General features: G+C 46.3%; 1 protein-coding gene across 1 annotated transcript in view; it reads right to left on the bottom strand.

Moving 5' to 3' along the window:
* Nucleotides 1-385: 385 nt before the first annotated feature.
* The window catches only part of CCNB3 (cyclin B3), a gene marked incomplete at its 3' end in the record, with an annotated part of 66,324 nt that continues 55,019 nt past the window's right edge, over nt 386-11,690 (bottom strand). Inside the window, exons 8-12 of the mRNA XM_082864371.1 lie at nt 8,693-8,830; nt 5,202-5,357; nt 4,216-4,365; nt 680-810; nt 386-458 (exon numbers count right to left, since the gene is read on the bottom strand). Coding sequence (XP_082720497.1) covers nt 386-458; nt 680-810; nt 4,216-4,365; nt 5,202-5,357; nt 8,693-8,830 — 648 coding nt within the window. The remainder of the gene's footprint in view (nt 459-679; nt 811-4,215; nt 4,366-5,201; nt 5,358-8,692; nt 8,831-11,690) is intronic.

Below are 11,690 nucleotides of genomic sequence, written 5' to 3'. Positions count from 1 at the left end.
CCTAGATCAATTCCTCTTCCTGTGAAGAGAAAGTCTCCAAACAGAGAGGGAAATTGGATAAGCTAGACCCTGAGGCACAGCCTTTACTAGGCAGGAAAAAAAACAGGGCTATGTGTGGGGCTCCTGAGCAATAAGGGGGGAAGTGAGCCATGTTAACAACAACCATTAATTTTTATTAAATTTCTAATCAAATACAACAATAATTTCTTCTCTTTCATAAAAAAACACAAATATTTACAACATTATCAGTTTGGGAATAGACAAACAGTAAAAATGAAGAAAAGTGATGAAAAGACAAATTCAAGGACAGAATAAATACAGCTTATTTACACGCCTGCCTGGCCCCGGTGGCTGCTGCCAGAGTACCAGACCCTCAGCCTCAGAATTAGCAGCAGTTCAAAATCTCCTCCAGTTTCAACACGTCCAAGGGTGGGATTTTGGTGACTTCAAAGAAGACCCTGCAAAAGGAAGCGGGGTCTGCTCAGTGTAAAATAGCCCAAAGCAAGCAGGCTCCATGGAATAAGTGGGACATAGGCCCTTGGTTCCCTATCTTGCTTTAACTCTGGAGCAGAAAGTAAGGTAAAAAGTACCTGAATCTTTCTTTTCTCTTAAATTAGGTTAGTCTGGGCCTCCCCATGACTGAGCACAAACCCAGCCTCAACTGGAGCTTGGTACTTACTGGTGGGAATACTTGGAATGCACAGTCTTGAGCCTATTGCACAAACGCAAAGTCAGCAGGATGTTCAGCTGCCTGACCAAGGGGTGAAGATCAGAGGTCTTGTAGCCACTGTAATACTCCAGGGTAGGAGCCTGGAAGAAGCAACATGGACAGTGACTTTTACAACAGGAAGCAGATACTTCCTGTCTCCAATACCCAAATCGAAACTTCCTATCCATAGTACAGGCAGGGAAGAAAGTCAAACAATTCAAAGACTCATAGAGCACAGACACCGACCAATAATTATAGGGTACTACCTAGAAGACTATGTTCCAGCTGCAGGCTAGTGATATGGCTATATCCATATGCACCAGCTGGATATTAGCCCTAGCCATAGGTATTTAAACTGAAATCCACCAAAGAATTTAAGGAACAGGACTGACTTTGTTACTTACCCTCAGGTTAAGAGCCAATGGCCAGGCAAACCTCAGAACAAACTTGAGGTCCCAACTAAATAGCCAGCAGGAACTTAAGGCTGTTCCTCCTCTCTGGCTCAAACAGCTATCATTTCATGCATTCATTTTCTCAGTCAACTTTAAGGATGCCTATCATGTGGCAAAAGGAATATAGCAGAGTGTTTAAGAGCAAAGGCTCTGGAGGCCTGGGTTCAAATTCCAGCTCCATTAACAGCATGGCCTTGAGCCAGTTACTTAACCTCTAGGTGCCTCAGTTTCCAAATCTGCCAAATAGGGACGATTGCAGTAATTATATAACAGGCTTAAATGAGTTAATAGACATAAAGCACACGGAACAGAGTCTAGCACATACCCAAACAATGCTAGCTAGGATATTACCAAGCCCCATACAGGATGCTGGGAATACAAAGATGACTAAGAGATGACTAAGGCTCCTGCTCTTGAGGAGTCTGTAGTCTAGTTGGGGAGACAGACATGCACACATAGAATTATAAAATGTGTGGGAAGTGCTACAATAGAAGGGAGCATGGGACAGTGGAGGAACAGAGCTGCAGGACCCATGAATTTTGGCTGGGAAAGTCACAAAAAGCTTTGCAGAGGAGGGCACATCTGCAATAGGTACTGAAAGTCTAGTGGGAGTTCCACAGGTAGAGAAAAGAAAATTCATTATTCTGTGAGGCAGTGGTTTTCTTAAAATGTCTTAAATTATTTTCCCTGAACTCATGTTTTCCCAAGTATCTTACCTGGAAGCCCAAATATCTTACCTGGAATTGGGGGTGGGAACTAAGAAGCCCACCAATTTGGATCCCTTTACCTTTTACATGGCCCCTGGGCCCCTGAGATACTTCTGCAGGAATCCCAAGGCTCTACTGAATACTCTTTGGAAACCACTGCCACAGGCAAAGGGCAGTCATTGGCATGCTGAGCAGGGGAGTAACACATGGGATAATACATCATATTGGGTGTGTTAATTAAGATTAACAGCCCTACTGTCACTGCCCCAATTGTTCACATTGTTCAATTGTTCACTGCCCCAATGCTTCACATTGATAATTATAAAAGCCCACTCACTGGTGTTGATACGTTCACATACGCTCTCTCATCTAATATACCTTCCATACTGCTATATACTAGTACTGTTTCCAAAACATACAAACAGGAAGATGTCACTCCCCTGCCTTAAAAACTTGCAATGCCTTAGTGTACAATAGATCTTTCAGCATGGCATCAAAGGCCTCTCACAATCTGACCACACTCTACCATTCTGGTCTCACCTCTCACCATTCCCTACTCATACATCCTCTGCTCTATCCATAGGAAATGTCTGATTCTGCCCTGAATACATCACACTGTTTTCTTATTGCCTTCACATCTTTTCAATTGTTGTTCCCTCTGCCTAGAATGTCTCTTCTCAAGGTTCCTACTCATCTCTCAAGACCCAACTCAAAAGTCACCTCCTCTGTGAAGACTTTCTCATCTATAACAGTATATATAGTGTAGAGGACTATGGATCCAGACTACCTGGGTTCAGATCAGGGCTGACACTTAGCTGATACTCACTGGTACAGCCATGCCAAGTGTCCAAACACTGAAATATTTTTATACTGGTTGGCAAGCAGTTTGCTGCCCTGAGCCTCTCAACTGTCCTCCCTCAGGACCTACCAGCCTTCCCCAGGACCCAAAGGTAAAAGCCTGGGTCAGCATGGGGCCTCCAAGATCATGGCTCCAGGGCTACGGCCACATCCATTCTGATTATAGAGTAGGTATATTCTTTGAACAGACTCCTAGTTCCCAAAATCCTAGCTCTGCCTCTCATTAGCCAAACATGGGAAGTTATTTCTTATCTGTACAATAGGAATAATAGTGCTGATCTCATAGGGTTGTTGTGAAGATTGAGTTAATAGACAAAGTGTTTAGTTCACTGTCTAAGAACTCAATAAATGCTAGCCATTATTATTACGTATTCTTTCTCATCGCCATCCCTGCCATTTACTTAATGCTTTCTCTGTCCCAAGAAATATCAGTGCCTTGTCCAAATTCACACAACTGTTTATAGGGTTTTTCCTCAGCACACAGAGGTTTCTCCATCAGTAGTGGTGCTAGAATTTCTAGGCTGCAGGGTCTTAGGAGTGGTTGGGAAGAGTATGCTCATTTGTAAGCATACTTTTTCTATTGGATTGCATGTTACACGTCAGTAAAAATTCATAGTTTTCTAAAGTTACTTTTATTCACAATTTTTTATAAAATTGAGAAAGTATCAAATATGCATTTTATTTGTATTGGGGAAGGAGGCTGTGGGGGCCTTCCTCCTCAGAGAAGAGCACAATAGTATATCTGAGTCCCCTGTTATACACATGGACAGTTGCTTTCACTACTCTGTTCTCTGGGTCAGTGCTTTCCAAATCCTGTTCCAATGAGCTCCCTTGGGGGGCCAACCTTGCTGAGGGGGCTGCAAGGAGCAGGGGTGGAATGGGGTAAGGCAAGAAGTGGGTCCACGCCACTCCCTGCTGCAATCAGAATAATTTCACATTAGTCTGTTTTGTGATACTGGGCTTTCAGGTAAGCTGCCTTTGGAAGAAAGGGTACTGTGATGAAGAAAAGTGAAATAAAATACTTTAAAACCATGGCTCTAGAAACCCTTTAGGCAGCCAGGCCCCTAAGATGTCAAGATGTTAAAGGATTCATAATGGCAGGTATGTAGTAGTTTTGTCACAGAGTTTCCCACAGCCCTAGTTTACACCTTCCTCCTGAGCTGACCCTGTGCTTTTAAATCCCTATCCCTGGGACTTTCCTGGTGGTCCACTGGTTAAGAATCTGCCTTCCAATGCAGGGGACGGGGGTTCGATCCCTGGGCAGGGAACTAAGATCCCACATGCCACGGGGCAACTAAGCCCACGTGCCGCAATTACTGGGCCCACACACTCTGGAGCCCATGTGCCACAACTGAAGAGAAGCCCGTGTGCTGCATGAAGAGCCCACATCCTGCAACTAAGACTCGATGCAGCCAAAAATAAAATAAATAAATAAATATGTTTTTTTTAAATCCCTACTCCTCCTTCCCCACCGCACACAAGTGTTTACCAAGTGTCCGAGCTTCTTCATGTAGAGGGCAAGGAGGAAGGAGCCAGCAGCTAGCTTGGAAGCCCTCTCCTGGACATAGTCGTATTCCTGCAGGGTCATTTCACAGATGAAGCGGGACAAGGTCAGTGTCTTCATGCTGGCATGGACACACTAAAGGCAGGAAGAAGACTGGCTCAGCAATCAATTCAGAACACTGGCACCAAGCAGAAAACCCCCTGCACTCACTCACTCCAGTTATCCCACCTTGGGCCTAAATGGCTCTCTGCCTGAACAATGTACCTCTTTTGCCACCATGACTCACACTAAGGACCCTGCCCCCAAAGCACAGAATCTTTAGGAGGGGGGATTACGAAATTGGCAGTGGTATTTGCCATTTTCAGGGTTTTAAACCAAATTATCAAGTGTGATTGTGGTACCCTCCACCTCCCCTTTCTTTGAAGAGCCGAAGGCCTCCAACTGTTGACTTTTCACTGGGTTCCAGACTAGGAGGTATTTCATGCTCCAAAAGAACTCCTTCCCTTTTCTTGTTTGAATATGTGTGTGCGTGTGCGTGTGTGTGTGTGTGTGTGGGCGCGCATGTGTGTATACACACACACACACACACACACACACACACACAAATCCTACAACAAGACACACTTGTATAATACAAAGTGACTTCCCCTGTAACCAATATTCAGGTGAAGGAAGAGAACTTTGACAGCATCTCCCCTAAACTTCCCAAGTGTCCCTTCCTGATCAAAGAATCTTCTTCCCCTCCCCTACTCTGCCCTCACCTCAAAACTTTATAGGCATACCATGGAAATATGCAATTTTCTTCCCCCCACACTCCATAAAGATTGCCAATCTAGGAGGGTGGACTGAAGAAGAAATTCCCCTGTCCCCAGTTGTCCCTTTCCCTTTTCCTACCACTCAAGCAGCCACTCTGGGAATGGAGGGGACTAACCCAGCAGTGGTAAAATGAAGATGTACCTGCCCTGTCTTACCTTAGCATATCTGCGCAGAAAATGATAGGCGATGGGAATGTTGATATCAAATTTGAGGGTTTTTAGGATGCTGATTTCCATGGCGAGCATCTCATCTCGCTTATAAATATCATCACAGATGTACAGGAAGTCATCCACACAAGGTGGGCTGGGCTCCTATGGGTGGAGAGGAGAGGCAGTCACAACCAGGCTAAGACAGCCCACTCCTCTCTGCTTGGAGATGAAAGGCAGGGGAGGAGAGGGGTGAAGGATAGGAGGTAATAACATTCCCTGGCATGAACCTTCAGGGTAGCTCTGAGAGCCAGCTTCTGGTTTTTGAGTAGTACATCTGAAAAACAAAATCAGAGAGATAGGAGGAGAGAGGATAGGGCCTCTTGTGGTAGATTCTTATAGCACTGGAAGCGGCATAATATGGCACAGGGACTGGAAGCACTGATCTCTCTTGTAATGAGTGAGAGCCAGAAATGGGAAATCTAAGGCCTACTCTTGGGGAAACAGAGGGAAGGAGACCACAGGAAGGGAGCTAGAGATGGAAAATAAGCCCGCACTTTGTTTTCTTGTCTAAGGAATGAATAAAGATGTTTGGGAGGGGGCACTACTGGGGTAATAGGCAGTGAGAGACAGAGAGAGATAGGCACAGAGGGAACCTAAGCAGAGACTGAAGACCAAGGGATGGGAGATGTGCAAGGGGGCTAGACTGGGAAGGTCCAAGCCAAGCCAAGGGTGAGAAGAAAACCCCCCTCCACAATCTGGGGCACCTTTCCATGTCCTGTCCTTTGCAGGTTGAACCTTAGTTTGGGGGAAAGGACTAGGAGGCAGGTAGACCCCTGAATCTTTTCTCTAGCTGCACCTCACTGCCCACCCCAGCCTTCTTCTCACACCTTTATTTTCAGATCACAAACTGGACCAACCCTCTGGGTTTGCAGACAGGGAATTTGAGGCCCAGAGAGAGGAAGTGACTTGCTCAAGGTCACACAGCAACCTAGTGACAAGACCAGGACAAGAAACTCTCCCTTCTACTGCTCTACTCACCAGGGGCTCCTTCCTTTCTTCTCTTCTCATATCATCTCCATACCTCCCCTTGCAAAAGTCTTTCTGTACTTCTCAGTCCTGTGAGGGGAAGACACCCCTGCTCCAAAAAACTTAGTGGAGGTCCTTTGTCCTGATAACCAAAAGAGGGGTGCTCCTTGTTCCAAAATTTGCTAACGAGAGCACCTTGCACACTCCTTCTCCCTCCCGCTCTTGGTTGTCCAGGAACCCCCAGCTGCTTTTTTAACCCCCTTGAGGCTGAGACAGGGAGCACTTGCTTAAGCCACAAGGACATCCCTAGGTAGGTGGAGGAAGGAGGAGAAAGGGAGAGACGTGAAAAGAGAAAGGAAGGGGAGCAAGGGAATGAACCAGGAAGCCAGTGAGCAGGGAAGGAAATGAGCTAGAGAGGGAAGCAGGGAACAAGGGAGAGAGTGAGGGAGGAGGAAGAGAAAGAGGAAGAAAGGTAAGGAGGAGGCTAGGGAGCAAGGGCAATCAGGAGGGAGGGAGGATGGGAAGGAGGGAGAGAACCAAGGAGAAAAGGAGCCAGGGAGGGAAAGAGGGTGGAAGGGAACAAGCATGAGTGGGCGGGAGGGAGTGACCACGGAAGTGAGTGAGAGGGAGCTGAGCAGAGAGGGAGCAGGGAGTGAGGGGGAGCAAGGGAACCAGGGAGCAAGACAGTAGGGAAGGCAGTGAGCCAGAGAGGGAAATGGGGAGAACGAGGGAGGGAGGGAGGGAGGGAGGGAGGAAGGAAGAAGAGAGAGAAGGAGGAAAAAGGAAGGAGACAGGGAAGGAGGGTGTGAGGAAGTTAAGGTGGGGGGAGTCATGGTGCCAGAGTACCATGGAGCAAGGATGGGAGATACGGAGGGAAGGAGCAAGCAGGGAGGGGAGAGAAGGAACCAGCAGAAAAGGAAGGGTGAGGGAGGAGGGGAGGAGGAAGCAAAGGAGGAGGGAGGGGAGCACACACTAGAGAAGCAACAGGGAGGAGAGGGAAGGAGGAGGAAGGGAGAGAGGGAGTGACAGAGGGAAGAACATTAGCTAGGGAAGGAGAGAAGAGAGTGAACAAAGGAAAGGGACAGGAAGGGAGGGAGGGTGGAAGAGAGGAGGGTGGAGTAGGAGGGAAGGCGCAATGGGGTGGGTAGGTGGGTGGGAAGGCATGGAGGAGTGAGGGATAGAACCAGGGTGGAAGGGAGAGGGTCATGGAAGGAGGGATCAAGTGAGGAGGGGAAGGAGTGAGCGAGAGAAGGATAGAGAAAAGGAGAGTTAGAAAGAGCAACAGAGAGTGGGTGGGTGGGATGGAGGGAGGGGCCCAGCATGGAGTGAGCGAGTGTACAAAACAGGGATTGAGGGATCAAGGGAGGGATTGAAAGAAGGCTGGAGGGAAGAAGGGAGCTACCGAGCAAGGGCAGAAGTGGAACAGGGCAGAAGTGGAGCGAGGGTGGAAGTGGAGCAAGGACAGAAGTGGAGAGAGAGCAGAATTGAAGAGAGGGTGGAAGTGCAGTGAGGGCCGGAAGTGGAGTGAGGGCCGGAAGTGGTGAGAGAGGGAGGCAAGTAAGGAGCAAAGGAGGGGTGGAGTTAGAGAGGGAGGTACTGATCGAGGTAGGAGCTAGTGAGTAAAGGAGAGAATGAAGAAGGGAAGCAGAAAGCTAGTTAGGGACAGATCTGAGTAGGGAACACAAAGACAAATCCACAGTTCTAAAGGTTTTTGTACTCATAAAAGTTGCTACTTCTCTGTTCCTAAACCCTAAGGTTTTATACTATTAGCCTATCTGAAGGAAAAATGAGAGTAGAACAAGATCATTTAGCATATAAGGAAGAGGAAAGACTCAGATAAAGTAGTTAGATGGATATGGTTATGAAGGAAAGGCCAGCTACTTGCTTTTATACTGCTACTTCAAAAATAACTAATTTACTTGGACTCACTACCATCTACACCAGGCCATTTTCTCTTAAATGTCTCCAGCACCTAGATTTGGAAATGCTTCCTTATATAAGCAATTCAAGACTCCACTAGATAGAGGTGGAGTTGCTGGAAGAAGAAAATGGGGTGGGGACAGAAAATTATGGTCCAGAAGGAAGCTTTAAAAAGAACAATCCATTTAACTAGTAATATGTCCACCTACACACATCTTCAAAGAGGAAAAGGGAGAATTTTGTTGACGCCAGGAAACAAATACACCAGCATTTGCACCCAACACCAGTTTCCCTGCTTAGGAAGACAAAAAATCGGTAGGAAAACTTATTTGTGTGCATGTATGTAATTGTATACACACACAAATACACATGTGAATGTACACACATGTGTATATATATGTATATACATGTATATAATATATACATACACATATGCATGCATATATATACATACATATGTAAATGTGCATACATACATACATACATATATATCTGGCTTGGATAGAAACCGATTGATTAGTTTTCTCCAGGTCCTATGGACTCAGGCTCACCTCAAATTTTGCTGCAATCAGAAAAGCAGTGGAACCAAGGAGTTGTAGCTTGTCCCTCTTGCATATTACCTCCATAAGGTAGTGATCTACCAGCTTCACTGCCAAGTACAGGGTCTCATGACTCATCTCAAAGGTCATCTGGAGGAACACACAAACAGGGCAGGAATCCACGTATTGTCCAACTCCAAAGGCACATCCAGATAGATGTAACTACCTGGTCTGTGGTATTGAGGACAGTGGTGCTACCAGGCCTGGCCAGCTGAAACTCTGCTATGAATGCAAGAACTCATTCAGTTAGGGGTCTGGCTATATCTCTAGTGTCTTTGAGGACCCTGGCATTATCTATCCCTACACATTTGGGTAAGTGACCAATCTTACATCAGAGGGAGATGCTCTGCCTTCTCTATGAGCACCTTGAGTGAACACACCCTCTCTCTTTCATCTCCAAAACTTAGATTCTTGCTTTCCCCATTTGCTACTTTGTAGTGTAAACCCTGACGGTTGACTTTTTGTAATGCAAGTGCCTGACTTAAGCTCTGATTGCCAAAGCATCCACTTCAAAGAGGCATTCAGATAATAGGGAGACATCTTCAAGATGGCAGAGGAGTAAGACGTGGAGACCACCTTCCTCCCCACAGATACATCAGAAATACATCTACACATGGAACAACTCCTACAGAACAGCTACTGAACGCTGGCAGAAGACCTCAGACTTCCAAAAAGGCAAGAAACTCCCCACGTACCTGGGTAGGGCAAAAGAAAAAACAGAGACAAAAGGATAGGGACGGGACCTGCACCAGTGGGAGGGAGCTGTGAAGGAGGAAAAGTTTCCACAAACTAGGAAGCCCCTTCACTGGCGGAGACGGGGTGTGGGGGGGGGACACTTCGGAGCCACAGAGGAGAGCGCAGCAACAGGGGTGCAGAGGACAAACCAGAGTGATCACCGCACAGAGGATCGGTGCCGACCAGCACTCACCAGCCTGACATGCTTCTCTACTCACCCACCAGGGTGGGTGGGGACTAGGAGCAGAGGCTCTGGTGGGTCAGATCCCAGGGAGAGGACTGGGGTTGGCTGAGGGAACACAGCCTGAATGGGGTTAGTGCGCCACAGCTAGCAGGGAGGGAGTCCGGGAAAAGGTCTGGAACTGCCTAAGAGGCAAGAGACCATTGTTTCAGGGTGCGCGAGGAGAAGAGATTCAGAACACTGCTTAAAAGAGCTTCAGAGATGGGCACAAACCGCCGGCAACCACCACAGACAACAGAGATGGGCATGAACTGCTAACGCTGCTCCTGAAGCCACCAAAACTCCTGTGTGCAAGCACAGATCACTATCCACAGCTCCCCTCCAAGAAGCCTATGCAGCCCACCACTGCCAGCGTCCTGTGATCCAGGGGAAACTTCCCCAGGAGAACACAAAGCACACCTCAAGCTGTTGCAATGTCACTCGGGCCTCTGCCTCCACAGGCTCACCCCGCCTTCTATACACCTCCCTCCCCCCGGCCTGAGGAGGCAGAGCCCGCGAATCAGCCACTCCTGTTTTTTTTTAACATCTTTATTGGCGCACAACTGCTTTACAATGGTGTGTTAGTTTCTGCTTGATAACAAAGTGAATCAGTTATACATATACATATGTTCCCATATGTCTTCCCTCTTGCATCTCCCTCCCTCCCACCCTCCCTATCCCACCCATCCAGGTGGTCACAAAGCACTGAGCTGATCTCTCTGTGCCATGAGGCTGCTTCCCACTAGCTACCTATTTTACGTTTGGTAGTGTATATATGCCCATGCCACTCTCTCACTTTGTCACAGCTTACCCTTGCCCCTCCCCATATCCTCAAGTCCATTCTCTAGTAGGTCTGTGTCTTTATTCCCGTCTTACCCCTAGGTTCTTCATGACCTTTTTCTTTTCTTAAATTCCATATATATGTGTTAGCATACATTATTTGTTTTTCTCTTTCTGACTTACTTCACTCTGTATGACAGACTCTATCTAGGTCCATCCACCTCATTACAAATAGCTCAATTTCATTTCTTTTTATGGCTGAGTAATATTCCATTGTATATATGTGCCACAACTTCTTTATCCATTCATCTGATGATGGACACTTAGGTTGCTTCCATGTCCTGGCTATTGTAAATAGAGCTGCAATGAACATTTTGCTACATGACTCTTTTTGAATTATAGTTTTCTCAGGGTATATGCCCAGTAGTGGGATTGCTGGGTCGTATGGTAGTTCCCCTTTAACCCCCTCCTGTCGACACCAGAGGGCAACCTACATGCAGAGGCAGGGCCAAATCTGAAGCTGAGCTCCAGGAGCTGTGCAAACAAAGAAGAGAAAAGGAATTTTCTCCTTGCAGCCTCAGAAGCAGCGGATTAAACCTCCACAATCAACTTGATGTACCCTATATCTCTGGAACACCTGAATAGACAACAAATCACCCAAAATTGAGGCGGTGGACTTTGGGAATGAAGAGGAAATAGGCAGTCTACCTGAAAAATAATTCAGAATAATGATAGCAAAGATGAACAATCTTGGAAATACAATGTTACAAGAGACAAGGAAGGACACTACATAATGATCAAGGGATCAATGCAAGAAAAAGATATAACAATTATAAATATATATGCACCCAACATAGGAGCACCTCAATACATACGGCAATGGCTAACAGCCATAAAAGGAGAAATCGAGACTAAAATCGACAATCACAGTAGGGGACTTTAACACCCCACTTTCAACAATGGAAACATCATCCAGAAAGAAAATAAATAAGAAACAAAAGCTTTAAATGATACGTTAAACAAGATGGACTTAATTGATATTTATAGGACATTCCATCCAAGACAACAGAATACACATTCTTCTCAAGTGCTCATGGAACATTCTACAGGATAGATCATATCTTGGGTCACAAATCAAGCCTTGGTAAATTTAAGAAAATTGAAATTGTATCAACTACCTTTTCCGACCACAATGCTATGAGACTAGATATCAAT

The sequence above is a fragment of the Leucopleurus acutus genome, assembly GCF_964270905.1.
Source record: "Leucopleurus acutus genome assembly, chromosome: X".
NCBI classification, from domain to species: domain Eukaryota; kingdom Metazoa; phylum Chordata; class Mammalia; order Artiodactyla; family Delphinidae; genus Leucopleurus; species Leucopleurus acutus.
This window is presented reverse-complemented; position numbering and strand designations above follow the sequence as displayed.